The sequence below is a fragment of the Macaca thibetana genome, chromosome 3, assembly GCF_024542745.1.
Source record: "Macaca thibetana thibetana isolate TM-01 chromosome 3, ASM2454274v1, whole genome shotgun sequence".
Lineage (NCBI taxonomy): Eukaryota > Metazoa > Chordata > Mammalia > Primates > Cercopithecidae > Macaca > Macaca thibetana.
The window spans coordinates 139,890,670-139,909,014 of NC_065580.1; the positions used below are offsets into that span (position 1 = coordinate 139,890,670).

At 48.7% G+C, this 18,345-nt stretch overlaps 3 protein-coding genes across 16 annotated transcripts in view; 2 read left to right on the top strand and 1 right to left on the bottom strand.

Moving 5' to 3' along the window:
* The window catches only part of IFT22 (intraflagellar transport 22), a 984,170-nt gene extending 980,453 nt beyond the window's left edge, over positions 1-3,717 (top strand). For 13 of the 14 annotated variants that reach the window (XM_050783880.1, XM_050783881.1, XM_050783883.1 and 10 more), the window contains 3 exons: positions 284-373; positions 1,973-2,175; positions 3,222-3,717. In XM_050783880.1, the coding sequence (XP_050639837.1) occupies positions 284-373; positions 1,973-2,175; positions 3,222-3,370 (442 nt within the window). In that variant the 3' untranslated portion in view covers positions 3,371-3,717. Of the gene's footprint in view, positions 1-257; positions 374-1,972; positions 2,176-3,221 lie in introns of all 14 variants that reach the window. The other variant, XM_050783892.1, reaches the window with a different exon arrangement.
* The window catches only part of CUX1 (cut like homeobox 1), a 1,083,765-nt gene that overhangs the window by 954,360 nt on the left and 111,060 nt on the right, over positions 1-18,345 (bottom strand).
* Positions 1-18,345, top strand: part of FIS1 (fission, mitochondrial 1) — a 386,064-nt gene that overhangs the window by 303,423 nt on the left and 64,296 nt on the right. The gene's annotated exons all lie outside the window — the stretch shown is intronic.

The following is an 18,345-nucleotide window of genomic DNA, read 5'->3' on the forward strand; positions in this document are numbered from 1 at the left end:
CCAGGCTGGAGTGCAGTGGCACAATCTCGGCTCACTGCAACCTCCACCTCCCAGGTTCAAGCGATTCTCCTGCCTCAGCCTCCCCAATAGCTGGGATTACAGGTGCCCACCATCATGCCCGGCTAATTCTTTTATTTTTAGCATAGCGAGGGTTTCACCATGTTGTCCAGGCTGGTCTCGAACTCCTAACCTCAAGTGATCTGCCTGCCTCAGCCTCTCAGAGTGCTGAGATTACAGGCATGAGCCACCGCACCCAGCCTACTGCTCTTCTTTTTCCTTTTAGGATCCTGGAATTTGAGAACCCGCACGTTACCAGCAACAACAAAGGCACAGGCTGTGAATTCGAGCTATGGGACTGTGGTGGCGATGCTAAGTATGTTCCTTTAAAGAAAGTCACTTCATCAAATGGTTTAAAAATCAGCTGCCCAGGCCAGGGGTGGTGGCTCACACCTGTAGTTCCAGCACTTTGGGAGGCCAAGGGGGGTGGATCAGCTGAGGAGAAGAGTTCAAGAGCAGCCTGGCCAACATGGTGAAACTGCATCTCTACTAAAAATACGAAAAATTAGCCCGGTGTGGTGGCGGCCACATGTAATCCCAGCTACTTGGGAGGCTGAGGCAGGAGAACTGCTTGAACCCGGAGGCGGAGGTTGCAGTGAGCGGAGATCGCACCATTGTACTCCAGCCTGGGTGACAGAGCTGGACTCCGTCTCAAAAAACAAAACCAAACAAAAAAAATCAGCTGCCCATCAGGCACCATGAAGTTGGGCCTAGCATGTTTCCTGGCACATATGAGGAGCTTGATAAATTATTTGCTGACATGCATTGCTTTATACACTTCAGTGATTAGGTTATGATGCAGTTAGAAGTCATCAACCTTGGCCAGGCACAGTGGCTGACGCCTGTAATCCCAGTACTTTGGGAGGCCGAGGCAGGCAGATCACCTAAGGTCAGGAGTTCAAGACCAGCCTGCCCAACATGATGAAACCTCATCTTTAAAAAAAAAAAATAGGGGCCAGGCACCGTGGCTTACGCCTGTAATCCACTGCTTTGGGAGGCCAAGGCAGGCAGATCACCAGAGCTCAGGAGTTTGAGACCAGCCCGGCCAACATAGCAAAACCCCGTCTCTACTAAAAATACAAAACTTAGCCCAGTATGGTGGTGTGCACCAATAATCCCAGCCACATCAGGAGACTGAGGCAGGAGAATCACTTGAACCTGGGAGGTAGACGTTGCTACTGCACTCCAGCTTGGGCAACAGAGCCAGACTCTTACCTCAAAAAATAATAACAATTTTTTTTTAAATGAAGAAATCATCAACCTTTAAAAAAACTAAAATTGGCCTGATGTGGTGCACACCTGTAGTCCTAGCTACTCAGGAGGCTGAGGCGGAAGGATCGCTCGGGCCCACGTTTGGAGGCTGCAGTGAGCTATGATCCCACAACTGCACAATTTTAAAAGACTGCCCAGCCATCACCCACCTCCTACTTTTGTTGCTGTTGGCAACAAAAAGTAGAGCAAGACCCTGTCTCTTTAAAAAAAAAAAAGTCATCAACCAACTGTTTCTTTTTTGTTGTTGTTGTTGTTGTTTTGGGATGGAGTCTCGCTGTGTCACCCAGGCTGGAGTGCAGTAGTGCAAACTCAGCTTGCTGCAAGCTCTGCCTCCCGGGTTCATGCCATTCTCCTGCCTCAGGCTCCCGAGTAGCTGGGACTACAAGAGCCCACCACCACGCTCGGCTAACTTTTTTGTATTTTTAGTAGGGATGGAGTTTCACCGTGTTAGCCAGGATGGTCTCGATCTCCTGACATCGTGACCCACCCGCCTCAGCCTCCCAAAGTGCTGGGCTTACAGGAGTGAGCCACCACGCCCAGGCTGTTATAGACCAACTTTTAATACTAAGATATTCTTTTTAAAGTCCACAGTTAGAAACCAGAATGACCTGACTTTCCCTCTTGTTCCTTTTCTTCCTCCCAGGTTTGAGTCCTGCTGGCCAGCCCTGATGAAGGATGCTCATGGAGTGGTGATCGTCTTCAATGCTGACATCCCAAGCCACCGGAAGGAAATGGAGATGTGGTATTCCTGCTTTGTCCAACAGCAGTCCTTACAGGACACACAGTGTATGCTAATTGCACACCACAAACCAGGCTCTGGAGATGATAAAGGAAGCCTGTCTTTGTGTAAGGAAACTGGAATTTCTCTTCCTCTTTTGTCTTGAATGTTTTGGACACCTACATATTGCCCCACGTCCTACAAACCAGCAGCTCTGTCCAGTTACTGAGCACCTTCTGTACCCTAGGCAATTGTTGCCCGCTCCATGTGAGTCCACCCTGTCTCTACTAAAAATACAAAAATTAGCCAGGCATGATGACAGGCGCCGGTAGTCCCAGCTACTCAGGGGCTAAGGCAGGAGAGTTCCTTGAGCCCGGGAGGCAGAGGTTGCAGTGATCTCACCGCTGCACTCCAGCTTGGGTGACAGGATGAGACACCATCTCAAAAAATAAATAAATAAATGAAAGGCCAGGCGCAGTGGCTCATGCCTATAATCCCAACACTTTGGGAGGCCGAGGCGGGCGGATCTCTTGAGGTCAGGAGTTCTAGACCAGCCTGGCCAACATGGTGAAACCCCACCTCTACTAAAAATACAAAAATTAGCTGGGGGTGGTGGTGCACGCCTGTAATCCCAGCTACTCAGGAGACTGAGGCAGGAGAATCACTTGTACCTGGGAGGTGGAGGTTGCAGTGAGCTGAGATTGTGCCATTGCACTCCATTCCACCCTGGACAACAAGAGTGAAACTCTGTCTCAAAAAAAAAAAAAAAAACCAGAATACAGAGTGGGAAAATCCTGCTTGTCACTATTCTTGGGTATGACTGGGGTGGCACTCTTTCTGAAAGAACTTTTCTGGAGAAAAACCTCTAATTCACATAACACACATCCCAAGGGTGACACAGTAATCCTGAAAAAGAAGTCAGAAAATACTCAGAAACAAAATGAGAATAATAGAGAATCTATAAGAACAGAAGACCTGGAAAGTGGTTTGTAAGGTTTTCATCCTGTTGCCAGGTGGCAATATAGCAAACCCTTTCTCTGTTCTCTGGTGTCAAGGAAGACAACTTGATTTGTGAACTTCAGAAAGTTAAATTTCTTCTAGAAGTTTCATTGGGAGCTAGAAAGGGCCCCTCATTGAAACTCCTTGACTAATTAACCTTATCTTCATTTTCAAGCGCCACCCTTGAACAAGCTGAAGCTGGTGCACTCGAACCTGGAAGATGACCCTGAGGAGATCCGGATGGAATTCATAAAGTATTTAAAAAGCATCATCAACTCCATGTCTGAGAGCAGAGACAGGGAGGAGATGTCAATTATGACCTAGCCAGCCTTCACCTGGGACTGCCACCTCCCCAGTGAAATCAGCATGTTTCTTGGTGCAGATGTGAAATCACATCCAGCTCCTGATGTTTTCTTCTCCCTGTGACTGCAGAGGAAGTGTTCCTACCTGCAGGAAGGCACCTGTCACGCAGGGCATTCACTCAGACCATCTATGCTCTGTCCTGAGTTCAGTTTAGAAAGTCCTATCATCGAATTCAGATTTCCTGGCCCCAGAACTTCCCAAAGACCTATAAAATGGAGGGATTTACCACCTTCACATATGTCCAGTTACATAGTTTGTGGAATTGTAACCGTTGCAGCCCAATGATACAACAGTAGTTTAATCATGTGTATTGGCTTGAATGTAATTTTCATTCCTTGATTTACCCAACAAACACCGACGGGTTGAGCACCTGCTGTGTGTGCACCACTGTCCTAGCTGCTGACTGCAGACAGCATGCATGAAAAAGACACAAATCCCCACCCTCGCGGAACTCATTCCATTTTCCTAAATATTAGGTTGGTGCAAAACTAATCGCGGTTTTTGCCATTTTTAATTTTTAATGGCAAAAGCCACAATTACTTTTGCACCAACCTAATAGTAAGGCCAATTCAGAAACTTGAGTGCCATGTCTTGGATATGCAAAAAAGAAAATCAAAACGCATTCTTCATTCTCTGTAAGAGTTCTAGGTGGGGCTCAGTGGCTCACACTTGTAATCTCAGCACTTTGGGAGGCCAAGGCAGGCGGATCACTTGAAGCCAGGAGTTCAAGACCAGCCTGGCCAACATGGCAAAACCCTATCTCTACTAAAAATGTAAAAATTCACAGGGTGTGTTGGCACATGCCTGTAATACTAACTACTCGGGTGGCTGAGGCATAAGAATTGCTTGAGCCTGGGAGGCAGAGGTTGCACTGAGCTAAGATCGCACCACTATACTCCAGCCTGGGTGACAGACACCATGTCTCAAATAGATTAAATTACATTAAATGTTTAAAAAGAGGTCGAAATAAGTTTCATATGCTGCCCTCCCTCAGATAATGTGGGAACCTGGGGTACTTAACATGCCAAATGAAGGTATACTTGATCGTTATTCATAGATTTTATATTTGAGAATTCACTAAAATATGTTTGTAACCCCCAAATCAATACTGTGGCACTTTCTCAGTTATTTGCAGACATACAGAGTGACATAAAATGTGAAGTGCCTGGCTGGGCGTGGTGGCTCACACCTGTAATCCCAGCACTTTGGGAGGCCGAGGCAGGCAGATCACAAGGTCAAGAGATAGAGACCATCCTGGCCAACATGGTGAAACCCCATCTCTACTAAAAATACAAAAATTAGCTGGGCGTGGTGGGGCGTGCCTGTAGTCCCAGCTACTCAGGAGGCGGAGGCAGGAGAATTGCTTGAACCTGGGAGGTGGTGATTGCAGTGAGCTGAGATTGCACCACTGCACTCCAGCCCGGTGACAGAGCAAGACTCTGTCTCCAAGAAGAGAAAAAAAAAAAAAAAAAAAAAATTGAAGTGCCTGGCCAGTTGCAGCGGGTCACGGCTGTAATCCCAACACTTTGGGAGGCCGAGATGGGAGAACTGCTAGAAACCAGGAGTTCAAGACCAGCCTGGCCAACATGGCGAAACCCCATCTCTACTAAAAGTACAAAAATGTGCCAGGCGTGTTGGCACACACCTGTAATACCAGTACTTAGGTGGCTGAGGCATAAGAATTGCTTGAGCCTGGGAAGCAGAGGTTGTAGTCAGCCAAGATTGTGCCACGGTACTCCAGCCTGGGCAACAGAGTGAGACTGTCTCAAACAAAAAAAGAAAAAAAAAGGCTGAGTGCATTGGCTCACACCTGTAATCCCAGCACTTTGAGAGGCAGAGGCAGGTGTATTACTTTAGGTCAGGAGTTCCAGATCAGCCTGGCCAACATGGTGAAACCCTGTCTCTACTAAAAGTACAAAAATTAGCCGGGCATGGTGGCAGGTGCCTGTAATCCCAGCTACTCAGGAGGCCGAGGCCAGAGAATTGCTTGAACCCAGGAGGTGGAGGTTGCAGTGAGCCGAGATTGCGCCACTGCACTCCAGCCTGGGCAGCAGAGCAAGACTCTGTCTCCAAAAAACAAAGAAAAAGAAAAAAGAAAAAATATGATTGGGAAATCAAGACTGTGGCAGACTAGAAAAAGAATGTGGCAGATTTAGTTTATTTTAAACTAAAAATAGTTTAAAAACTATTTTTAAAGTAGTTACAATAAGAAATGCATTGCTATTTTCATTATAAGCCTAAAAGATTTACCTGGTCACTGGGGATGTTTTCAAATTTTAAGTTACTCTGTTTTTAACGACGCTGTTTTGTTATCCTGTTACATAACTATCTATAAACTATACATAACAAAGTTTACCATTCTAGCCATTTGGAAGTATATGGTTCAGTAGCATTCAATACACTCACATTGTTGTACAGCCATCACCACCGTCCATCCCCAGAACCCTCTATCATCCCTAACTCAAACTGTACCCACTTAACAACTCCCCATTCCTCCTTCCCCAGCCCTTGACAACCACCATTCTGCTTTCTGTCTCTATGACTTTGCCTCCTCTAAGTCCCTTATATAAGTGGAATCCTACACTATTTTTTGTCTTTTTGTAATACTAACTACTCGGGTGGCTGAGGCATAAGAATTGCTTATTTCCCAGAGCTTAATGATCTCAGGGCTCACCTGCCTTGTAGCATGTATCAGAATCTCCTTCCTTTTTAAGGTGGTATAATATTCTATCCTACACATTTTATTTATCCATTCATTTGTTGATGGACATTTCGGTTTTTTCACCTTTTGGCTCTAGCGTATACACTGCTAGCAGCATGGGTGTACAGTTCACCCAGGATACTTTGGAAGGTTAAAAACATTTAATTTCTCCAAAAGGCCGGATGCGGTGGCTCACACCTGTAATCCAAACACTTTGGGAATCTGAGACGGATGGAAATTCTGAGGTCAGGAGTTCAAGACCAGCCTGTCCAACATGGTGAAGCGCCATCTCTACTAAAAATACAAAATTTAGCTGGGAGTGATAGCGTGCCTGTAATCCCAGCTACCTGGGAGGCTAGGGCAGGAGAATCACTTGAACCCAGGAGGCGGAGGTTGCAGTAAGCTGAGATCGTGACATTGCACTCCAGCCTGGGCAACAAGAGCAGAACTCCATCTCAAAAAAACAGAAAGTGCCAAGCACGGTGGCTCACGCCTGTAATCCCAGCACTTTGGGAGGCCAAGGCAGGTGAATCACAAGGTCAGGAGTTCGAGACCAGCCTGGCCAACATAGTGAAACCCCGACTCTACTAAAAATACAAAAAATTAGGCGTGGCGGCGAGCACCTGTAATCCCAGCTACTCAGGAAGCTGAGGCAGGAGAATCGCTTCAACCCAGGAGACAGAAGTTTCAGTGAGCCAAGATTGCACTATTGCACTCCAGCCCCAGCAACAGTGCAAGACTCTGTCTAAAAACAAAAAAATCTCTGCAAAACATTATATTTAGATGACCTTGATTATGGACACTATATCCAGTTGAAAAGTGGAGTACAGACATAATTTTTTTTTTTTGAGACACGATGTCATTCTGTCATTCCAGCTGGAGTGCAGTGGCATGACCACAGCTCACAGCAGCCTCAACCTCCTGGGCTCCACTGATCTTGCCACCTCAGCCTCTGAGTAGTTGGGACTAGAGATACACGCATCAGTAATAGTCCATCCCACTAATTAGTGCATGCCTAATTTTTGTATTTTTTGTAGAGATGAGGTTTTGCCATGTTGCCCCAGCTGATGTCAAACTCCTAACCTTGAGTGGTCCACCCATCTCAGCCTCCCAAAGTGGTGGGATTACAGGCATGAGTCATTGTGCACAGCCCATACACAACTTCTAAAAAATTTTTCTTAACACGAAATTGGTAAACATGTTCTAAAGATTTAATGTACAGAATCACTATATATGGTGAGTTTATGGTTTATTGTAGAAGTTTGTTTTAATCATCTTAAGAGTTTTTGTTTTGTTTTTTTGAGACAGAGTCTCACTGCAACCTCTACCCTCCAGGTTCAAGCAATTCTCCTCCCTCAGCCTCGCCTTCCGAGCAGCTGGGATTACAGGCACCTACCACTGTGCCCAGCTAATTTTTGTATTTTTAATAGAGACAAGGTTTCACCATCTTGGCCAGGCTGGTCTTGAACTCCTGACCTTGTGATCCACCCGCCTCAGCCTCCCAAAGTGCTAGGATTACAGGCATGAGCCACCGTGCCTGGCCATGGAGTTATTTTTCATTCATAATTGCTATGTTTGTAATTTTTTAACATAGCCAACAAGAAAATACACTAAGTAGATCAAATGGTAGATATAGCTCTTTACAGCTGAGAGTGGGAGAAAAAGTTGAGGCACCTAAGGAAGAATAAAAATGCTAGGGTGTCTGTCACTTTCACAGTGAGGAGGGCTGACATGTAGCTGTGTGAGCAGTCTATTGGAGAGAGTGGCTTTTCTAGTAGACCACGACAATTCCCTGGCAATTTAGTTTGAACCACATTCACCTGTTGGATTACCAAGAGTACTATTAATGTCAACTGAACTAAATCATCTTTCCATGACTGCTGCCTAACAAGAATCCGTCTTGCAAAATTGACCACCTCAAAAAGAAATTATTTTCATTTCACCTTTAATGATTATCCAAGACCCCAGTATAACAATTAACCCAGCAGATTTTGTTCACATGAATGGCCAGAGTACAACCCTTTAAATCTTTGAATTGAGAAAAAGGCTTCAGATTTTAAGTTTTGAGAGTTTTTCTTCTGCTTGATCTAGTCTACCATTGAAGCTTTTGAGTGTACTTTGTATTTCATCCAGTGATTTCTTCAGTTCCACATTTGCCACGTGCTCTGGTAAACTCTGTAACTGGTTGGTAAATACCTCAAGCATATCTAGAATTGCTACTGACGTTTCCCTACTTTCTTTTTCAGAAGTCTCTTGAATCCCCCTAATCTTGGTTAAAATCAGTTTCCACAATTCTCTATATGACATTTCTTGAATTTCTTTCGTATGGGGATCTGTTGCTGGAGAATTACTGGGTTCCTCTGGAGGCATCCCACTTCCTTGCTTTTTCATGTTTCCCGTGTCCTTCTGTTGAAATCTGCGCATCCTGTGTAAATTGCTTCTTCCAAGTTTGTGAACTCACTTTGTAGGGGAGGACTTCTTCCTGAAAATGTAGATATGGTGTTGGTTAGGTGGGGCATTTTGGCTTTGATTTGGGGTAGTATTGTGGGCGCTGTATGATTTCTTGGGTGGTTATTAGTGGAGGGTGTGGTTGCTGGGGACTAGGAGGCTAAGGTGGGCCAGTCTTTGAGCCCCAGTGGTGGGCTGAGCTTGCCTCATTCTTAAACCCAGGAGCGGTGTAGGCTGGCTGTGGCGTTAATGGGTTCAGGGGAGCAATTTGGGGTCCTCTAGGTGCCCTGCTCGAATCCTGGTAGTGGCAGCCCCAGCTAAGCTCGTAGCTGATCCCAGGCCCCAGACCAGCGGGTGTGATGTGGGTGAAGGCAGTTGGGGGGCAACCCACCAGAACCCAGGCGGTCTCTGCTGGTGTTGGAGGTGGTTGCCATGGGTTGGGCGGGCAGGTGACTTCCCTGGCCGGCAGGTGGCCTGTGGTGGTATCCCACAGGCTGGGCCCCAGACCCCACACCCCGGGGAGGAGTGGTCAGGCACCACCGGTGGCGGAAGGGGCAGAACAGCCCCCAATCCTCAGGCCCCTGGCCCGTGTGCTCAAGATCCTCAGGGGACGGAGCCGCCAGCGGACTGTCCTCAGGCCCCCGGGGTTTGGGCTCTGGTTGTGACAGACAGGGAAGGACTGGTCCCCAGGCTGCGGGCGGAAAGCTCAGGTGAGGAAGGGCGGGCGCGCAGTTGGCTCGCGTCTGGGTCCCGCGGGCAGCAGCGGGTTATCCTTTGGGACTCCTGAGACCGCCCGGCCTCCCTCTCCCTCCCTGGCCCTCAGCTGGCTGCGGCGGTTACCGCAGGCAAGGCAGGAGCTGCCCTCGGGGCTGGACTCCGGGTGGCGGAGGCTGCAGCTGCAGCTGCTCAGGGCAGGGAAGCCCATGGGCTCCACGTGGGCCCCTGCAACGCCGCTGGGGAATCTCTCCGCCGCTGCCCCCTATTCTGGAGGCCCGCGAGGGTCAGGTGGCTGCGGAAGTCCGTGTGGGGACTACGGAACCCCGTGGTCTCTCACTCACCCTTTCCCCGCGCGCGGGAGCTACAGGCCGTCCCCGCCGTTCCGATTTCTCTGCAAAGGCTGCCTGGGTGCCTCTGCTCCGCTCCTCGAGCTCCCCGTGGGTTCTCGACTGAATCCCGCGTTCTCTCAGCGGATCTGCTGCAAGTGTGAAAAGCTACCGGCTCCTTCGGTTCCCTTCGGAGGAGAGGCGCGTGCAGGCTGCATCTACCCGGCCATCTTGAGCCTGTGGTCCTGGGCGGGAACGGGTCCCAAGTGCGCGAGTTACGCAAGGGCGTTCCCTGGAGGGTCCGGTTCGGCCCCGCCCCCTCATTCCTGGGAAGGCCCCGCCCTCCCGTTCCAGACTCGACCGAAAGCTCCGTGTGCACACGGGTGTGTTAGCTAATAGAAATGGGAGCAGACTGTTTACACTTTTCCACAAAAGTGTTCATTTTTCACTTTTTTGTTGTTGTTGTTAAGACGGAGTGCAGAGGCGCGATCTCGGCTCACTGCAGCCCGGGTCCAGGGTCAAGCAATTCTCCTGCCTCAGCTTCCCGAATAGCTGGGATTATAGGCAAGCGTCACCACGCCCAGCTAATTTTTCTATTTTTGGTAGAGACGGGGTTTCACCATGTTGGCCAGGCTGGTCTTGAACTCCTGACCTCGTGATCTGCCAACCTCAGCCTCCCAAAGTGCTGGGATTATAGGCGTGAGCCACTGCGCCTAGCCATTTTTCACTTTTTATACTGGGGATTTGTGTCAGTACTCGCAGAGCCACCTTATTCTTTTTTTTTTTTTTTTTTTTGAGACGGAGTCTGGCTCTTGTTAGCCAGGCTGGAGTGCAATGGTGCGATCTCGGCTCACCACAACCTCCGCCTCCCGGGTTCAAGCGATTCTCCTGCCTCAGCCTCCTGAGTAGCTGGGATTACAGGCGCTTGCCGCCACACCCTGCCAATTTTGTATTTTTAGTAGATACGGGGTTTCACCATGTTGGCCAGGCTGGTCTCGAACTCTTGACCTCAGGTGATCCGCTCACCTTGGCCTCCAAAAGTGCTGGGATTACAGATGTGAGCCACCTTGCCCGGCCTGCTTTATTCTTTTTTACAGCTAAATAATATCAACATAATCATCTATATTGGAATGTCACATATTGTTAGATATTTGAAAAATCATTTATGTTGAAATATGCATTTTTATGGATGGCCTTTTGAACAGTACTGAAAAACATGATTTGGGGGTATAAATATGTTTAAATGTGCAATTTCAGAGAGATGATTTCTTTTTTTTTTTTTTTTTTTTTTGAGATGGAGTTTCACTTTTGTTGCCCAGGCTGGAGTGCAATGGCACAATCTTGGCTCACTGCAACCTCCACCTTCCAGGTTCAAGTGATTCTCCTGCCTCAGCTTCCCAAGTAGCTGGGATTACAGGCGCACGCCACCACGCCCGGCTAATTTTCTATTTTTGGTAGAGACAGGGTTTCACCCTGTTGGTCAAGCTGGTCTTGAACTCCCGACCTCAGGTGATCCGCCCGCCTCGGCCTCCCAAAGTGCTGGGATTACAGGCGTGAGCCTCCGCACCTGGCCCAGAGAGATGATTTCAACAATCATTCCTTTCAAAGGTAAAGATTGGGCTGAGCACAGTGGCTCACACCTGTAATCCCAGCACTTTGGGAGGCCAAGGTGGGCAGATCACCTGAGGTTGGGAGTTCAAGACCAGTTTGACCAACATGGTGAAACCCCATCTCTACTAAAAACACAAAATTAGCCGGGCATGGTGGTGCATGCCTGTAATCCCAGCTACTTGGGAGGCTGAGGCAGGAGAATCGCTGGAACCCTGGAGGTGGAGGTTGCGGTAAGCCAATATGGCAAGTTGCACTCCAGCCCTGGCAACAAGAGTGAGACTCCATCTCAAAAAAAAAAGGAAATGTTTTGTTTTTATATTATAAACCTAAAAATTTTAATCACTCAGGATGTTTTCAAATTAACAATCTTGTGACAAACTATCCATAACATAAAATTTGCCAATCTAACCTTTTTTTTTTTTTTTTTTTGAGAAGGAGTCTCGCTCTGTTGCCAGTCTGGAGTTCAGTGGAGTGATCTCCGCTCACTGCAACCTCCAACTCCTGGGTTCAAGCCATTCTCCTGCCTCAGCCTCCCAAGTAGCTGAGACTACAGGCGCATGACCACCATGCCCAGCTAATTTTTGTATTTTTAGTAGAGATGGGGTTTCACCATGTTGGCCAGGATGATCTCGATGTCTTGACCTTGTGATCCGCCCACCTCAGCCTCCTAAAGTGCTGGGATTATAGGCATGAGCCACCACACCCAACCTGCCTCTTTAGCCTAGGCTGGAGTGGAGTGGTGCCATCTGGGCTCACTTCAGTCTCCACCTCCTTGGCTCAAGCCATCCTCCCACCTTAGCCTCCTGAGTAGCTGAGACTACAGGATCGCACCACCACGACCAGCCAGATTTTTACTGTAGAGATGGGGTTTCACTATATTCCCCAGACTGGTCTCAAACTTGCGAGCTGAATCCATCCACCCCCTCTGCCTTCCAAAGTACTCGGATTACAGGCACTAGCCACCAGAACCAGCCCATTCTAACCATTTGGAAGTATACGGTTCAGTAGCAGTAAATACACTCACATTGTTATGCAACCATCACCACCATCCATCTCCAGAACTTTCTATGATCTCTAACTGAAACTCTGTAACCATTGAACAACTCCCCTTTTCTCCTTCCCCCAGCCCCTGGCAACCACCGTTCTATTCTACTTTTTGTCTCTGATTTTGCCTCCTCTAAGTCCCTTATACAAGGGGAATCATACAGTATTTGCTTTTTTGTTACTGGTTTATTCCAGGTAACCTAATATCTCAAGGTTCATCTGTGTTGCAGCATGTGTCAGAATTTCCTTCCTTTTTAAGGCAGAATACATCTGAGCACGGTGGCTCACGCCTGTAATCTCAGCACTTTGGGAGGCCAAGGCAAATGGATCACCTGAGGTCAGGAGTTCAAAACCAGCCTGGCCAACATGGCAAAACCCTGTCTCTACTAAAAATACAAAATTAGGGCCGTGCGTGGTGGCTCACGCCTGTAATCCCAGCATTTGGGAGGCCAAGGCAGGCGGATTATGAGGTCAGGAGTTCGAGACCAGCCTGACCAACATGGTGAAACCCCGTCTCTACTAAAAATACAAAAAGTATATAGCTGGGTGTGGTGGTGCACACCTGTAATCCCAGCTACTCAGGAGGCTGAGGCAGGAGAATTGCTTGAACCCAGGAGGTGGAGGTTGCAGTAAGCCGAAATCGCACCACTGCACTCCAGCCTGAGCAACAGAGCAAGACTCTCTCCAAAAAAAAAAAAAAAAAAATACAAAATTAGCCCAGCGTGGTGGCACATGCCTGTAATCCCAGCTACTCTGGGGAGGCTGAGGCAGGAGAATCGCTTGAACCCAGGAGGCGGAGGTTGCGGTGAGCCGAGATCACGCCATTGCACTCCACCCTGGGCAACAAGAATGAAACCCTGTCTCTAAATAAATAAATAAATAAATAAATAAGCAAGCCGGGCATGATGGGGCACACCTGTAATCCCAGCTACTCGGGAGGCTGAGGCACAAGAATCACATGAACCTGGGAGGTAGAGGTTGCAGTGAGCCGACATCTCACCACTGCACTCCAGCCTGGGTGACAGAGAGAGACTCTGTGTGGAAAAAAAAAACTTCCTTCCTTTTTTTTTTTTTTTTTTTTTGTTGAGACGGAGTCTCGCTCTGTCGCCCGGGCTGGAGTGCAGTGGCCGAATCTCAGCTCACTGCAAGCTCCGCCTCCCGGGTTTACGCCATTCTCCTGCCTCAGCCTCCCGTGTAGCTGGGACTACAGGCACCCGCCACCTCGCCCGGCTAATTTTTCGTATTTTTAGTAGAGACGGGGTTTCACCGTGTTAGCCAGGATGGTCTCGATCTCCTGACCTCGTGATCCGCCCGTCTCCGCCTCCCAAAGTGCTAGGATTACAGGCTTGAGCCACCGCGCCCGGCCCAACTTCCTTCCTTAAGAAGATAGAATAATATTCCATCATATGGCCAGACCACATTTTGCTTATCCATTCATCTGTTGGCTATTTGGGTGTTTCCAACTTTTGGCTTAGTGAGTGCACTGCTAGCAACATGGGTATACAGCTCACCCAGGATATTTTAAAAGATTGTTAGCATTTATCTCCAAAAGTTTATATTTATTTAGATGACCTTGATATGGACAACATATTCAGCTGGAAGGTAGAATACATACACAGCTTCTAAATTTTTTTTTTTTTTTTTTTTTTTAAGACAAAGTCTTATTGCCCAGGCTGGAATGCAGTGAGTTGATCTCAGCTCACTGCAACCTTCGCCTCCCAGGTTCAAGCGATTCTCCTGCCTCAGTCTCCCAAGTAGCTGAGACTACGGGTGTGTGCCACCACACCTGGCTCATTTTTGTATTTTCAGTAGAGACAGGTTTTCAACATGTTGGCCAGGCTGGTCTCGAACTCCCGACATGAAGTGATCTGTCCGCCTCAGCCTCCCAAAGTCCTGGGATTACAGGTGGCAGCCACCATGCCCGGCCTAAAAAATTTCATAACATCAAATTGGTAAAAATGTTCAAAACTTAATGCTCAGAATAACCAGACATGGTGAGTTTATCATTTATTGTACAAGCATTTTTTCTGTTTGTTTTTTGAGATGGAGCCTCACTGTGTCACCCAGCCTGGAGTACAGTGGCACGATATGGGCTCACTGCAACCTCCACCTCCTGGGTTCAAGTGACTCTCCTGCCTCAGTCTCCCGAGTAGCTGCAATTACTGGCGCCCACCACCACGCCAGGCTTTTTTTTTTTTTTTTTGTATACTTAGTAGACAAGGGGTTTCACCATTTGGGCCAGGCTGGTCTTGAACTCCTGACCTTGTGATCCACCCAGCCTTGGCCTCCCAAAGTGCTGGGATTACAGGCGTGAGCCACCGCGCCCGGCCAAAGGTATTTGTTTTAATCATCTTAGGAGTTTTCTGTCATTCAGGCTCACTACAGCCCCAACCTCCCAGGCTCAAGTGATCTTCCCACCTGTGTCTGAATAGCTAGGACTAGAGGCTGACGCCCACCATACTTGCCTAATTTTTATCCTATTTTTGATAGAGTTAGAGTCGCTCACTTTGTTGCTGAGGCTGGTCTCGAACTCCTGGCCTTAAGCAACCCTCCTGCCTCAGCCTCCCAAAGTGTTGGGATTATAGGCATCAGCTGCTGTGCCTGCAGTTTTGTTTTGTTTTTTGTCTGTTTTTGAGACAGTCTTCTCTGTCAGCCAGGCTGGAGCACGATGGCATGATCTCGGCTCACTGACATCTCTGCCTCCTGTGTTCAAGCAATTCTCCTGCCTCAGCCCCCTGAATAGCTGGGACTACAGGCATGTGCCACCACACACAGCTAATTTTTGTATTTTTAGTAGAGATGGGGTTTCACCATGTTGACCAGGCTGGTCTTTAACTCCTGACCTTGTGATCTGCCCACCTTGGCCTCCCAAAGTGCTGGGATTACAGGCATGAGCCACCGCACTCACCCTACAATTTTTACATCTGTAATTTTTCAACATAGCAAATGGGAAAATACACTAAGTAGATCAAATGGTAGATATAGTTCTTTTCAGCTGTGAGTGGGAGAAAACGTTAAGGCACCTAAGGGAGATGAATAAAAATGCTAGGGTGTCTGTCACTTTCACAGTAAGGAGGGCTGAGCAGTCTGTTGGAGAGAATGGCTTTTCTTTTTTTTGTTTTTTTTTTTTTGTGAGACAAAGTCTCGCTCTCTCACCTAGGCTGGAGTGCAGTGGCACAATCTCGGCTGACTGCAACCTCTGCCGGCTGGGTTCAAATGGTTCTCCTGCCTCAGCCTCAGTAGCTGGGACTATAGGCATGCACCACCACACCCGGCTACTAATTTTTTTTGTATTATTAGTAGAGACGGGGTTTCAGCATGTTGGCCAGGCTGGTCTTGAACTCTTGACCTCAGGTGATCCACCCTCCTCGGCCTCCCAAAGTGCTGAGATTACAGGTATGAGCCACCGCGCCTGGTAGAGAGTCTTTTCTAAACCATGACAATTCCCTGGTAATTTAGCTTCAATTACAGTCACCTGTTAGGATTACCGTGCACACTGTTAACGTCAACTGAATCAAATCCTCTTTCCATGACTGCTGCCTAACAAGAATCCATCTCAGCTGGCCTGGTGGCTCATGCCTGTAATCACAGCCCTTTGGGAGGCCGAGGCAGGTGATCACCTGAGGTCAGGAGTTTGAGACCAGCCTGGCTAACACGGTGAAACCCTATCTCTACTAAAAATACAAAAATAAGGCAGGTGTGGTGGTACACGCCTATAGTCCCAGCTACTCCAGAGGCTGAGGCAGGAGAAACTCTTGAACCTGGGAGACGGAGGTTGCAGTGAGCTGAAATTGTGCCACTGCACTCCAGCCTGGGCGACAGAGCAAAACTCAATCTCATTTAAAAAAAAAAAAAAAAAAAAAAAAAAAAATCGATCTCGCAAAATTGATCATCTCGAAAAGAAATTATTCTCATTTTACTTTAATGATTATCCAAGACCCCAGTATAAGAATTAACCCAGAAGATTTTGTTCACATTAATGGTCAGAGTATAACCCTTTAAATCTTTAAGAAACATGCTTCAGATTTCAAGTTTTGAGAGTTTTTCTTCCACTTGGTCTAGTCTATCATTGAAGCTTTTGAGTTTGCTCTGTATTTCATCCAGTGATTTCTTCAGTTTCAGAAGTATCCTTAGGTTGCTTTTAGGAATATCACTGAAGTTGATAATTTTTTCCTGTAGAACGCTAACTACTTCCATCTTTTTTCTCTGTTCTTTTCCAAATGATGCTTGCATTATGCCCATCAACTGTATAATCTCTATGTTCAATTCTCTCTCCAAAATATCTTGTGTTTCTTTTGGATGGGGATCTGCTGCTGGAGAATTACTGGGTTCCTTTGGAGGAGGCCCATTTCCTTGCTTTTTCATGTTTTCTGTGTCCTTCCGTTGAGATCTGTGCATCCTGTGAAAGTGGCTTCTTCCAAGTTTGTGAACTCGCTTTGTAGGGGAGGACTTCTTCCTGAAAATGTAGATAGGGTGATGGTTAGGTGGGACACTTTGGCTTTGATTTGGGGTAGTACTGTAGGCTCTGTATGATTTCTTGGGTGGCTTAGGGTGTGGTTATCAGTGGAGGCTGTGGTTGCTGGGGATTAGGAGGCTAGGTGGGCCAGTCTTTGGGCCCCAGTGGTGTCCTGATCTTACCTATTCTTTAGCCCCAGTGTATGCTGGCTCTGTTATCAGCGGGTTGTGGGGAGTGACTCGTGTGCCTCTAGGTGTCCTGCTCTAATGCTGGTAGTGGCAGCCACTGGCTGGGGGTGTGGCTAATCCCAGGCGCCGGGGCAGTGGGTACGATGTGGGCAGCGTAGCTGCAGTTGGCGGCGGGGGTGGGGAGGGGGGACGGACGGCAACCCTCCGGGACCCAGGCGGTCCCTGCTGGTTTGGAGGTGGCTGCCCAGGTTGGGCAGGCAGGCGAGTCCCCTGGCCTGCGGTGGTATCCGCAGGCTGGGCCCCTGACCTCAAAAACCGTCGAGGACGGGGAGGAGTGTTCAGCCGCTAACGGTGGCGGAAGAGGCCGAATAGTAACCAATACCCAGACCCCTGGCCCCAGTGTTCAACTCCTCAGGAGGCAAAACTGCCAGCGGACTGTACCGAGGGCCCCAGGGTTCCGTGGCTAGCTAGGACGGACAGGGAAGGACTGGTCCCCAGGAAAGCTCAGGCGGGGCAGAGAAGGCAAGCGGTTGGCTCGCGTCTGGGTCCTGCGGCGGCGGTGGGGTTGTTTGTCCTTTCGGACGTATGAAAGCGTCCGGCCTCCCCGCTCCCTCCTTGGCCCTCCCTTGGCGGGGGCTGCAGCTGCAGCTGCTCAGGGCAAGGAAGCCCGTGGGCTCCACGTGGGCTCCTGCAACGCCGCTGGGGAATCTCTCGGCCGCTGCCCTCGATTCTGGAGGTCAGCGAGGGTCGGGGGCTGTGGAACTCCGTGGGGGGACTGCGGAGCCTCGGGGTCTCTCACTCACCCTTTCCCCGCGCGCAGGAGCTACAGGCCGACCCCGCCGATCCGATTTCTCCGCGCAGGCTGCCTAGGTGCCTTTGCTGCGCTCCTCGGGCTCCCTGTGGCTTCTCGGCTGAATCCCGCGTTCTCTCAGCCGATCTGCTGCAAGTGCGAAAACCTACCGTCTCCTTCGGTTCCCGTCGGAGTAGAGGCGCGTGCCGGGTGCATCTACCAGGCCATCTTGAGTCTGTGAGAACGGGTCCTAATGGCGCCAGTTACTCAAGGACGTTCCCTGGAGGGTCCGGGTCAGCCCCACCCCCTTCACTCTCGGGAAGGCCCCGCCCTCCCCTTCCAGACTGGTCCGCAAGCTCCGTGTGCACACAGGTATGTTTGCTAATAGAAATAGGACTATTCGGCCGGGCGCTTGAACTTGGGAGGCGGACGTTGTAGTGAGCCGAGATCGTGCCACTGCACTCCTACTTGGGCGACAAGAGCTAGACTCCATCTCAAAAAAGAAAAAATCATTGACGTTGATGTATGCGTTTTTATGGATGCTTTATTATTATTATTATCATCAGTATTTTGAGATGGAGTCTAACTCTGTCTCCCAGTCTGCAGTGCAGTGGCTAGATCTCAGCTCCTGCAAAGCAAAAACTCCCTCTCCAAA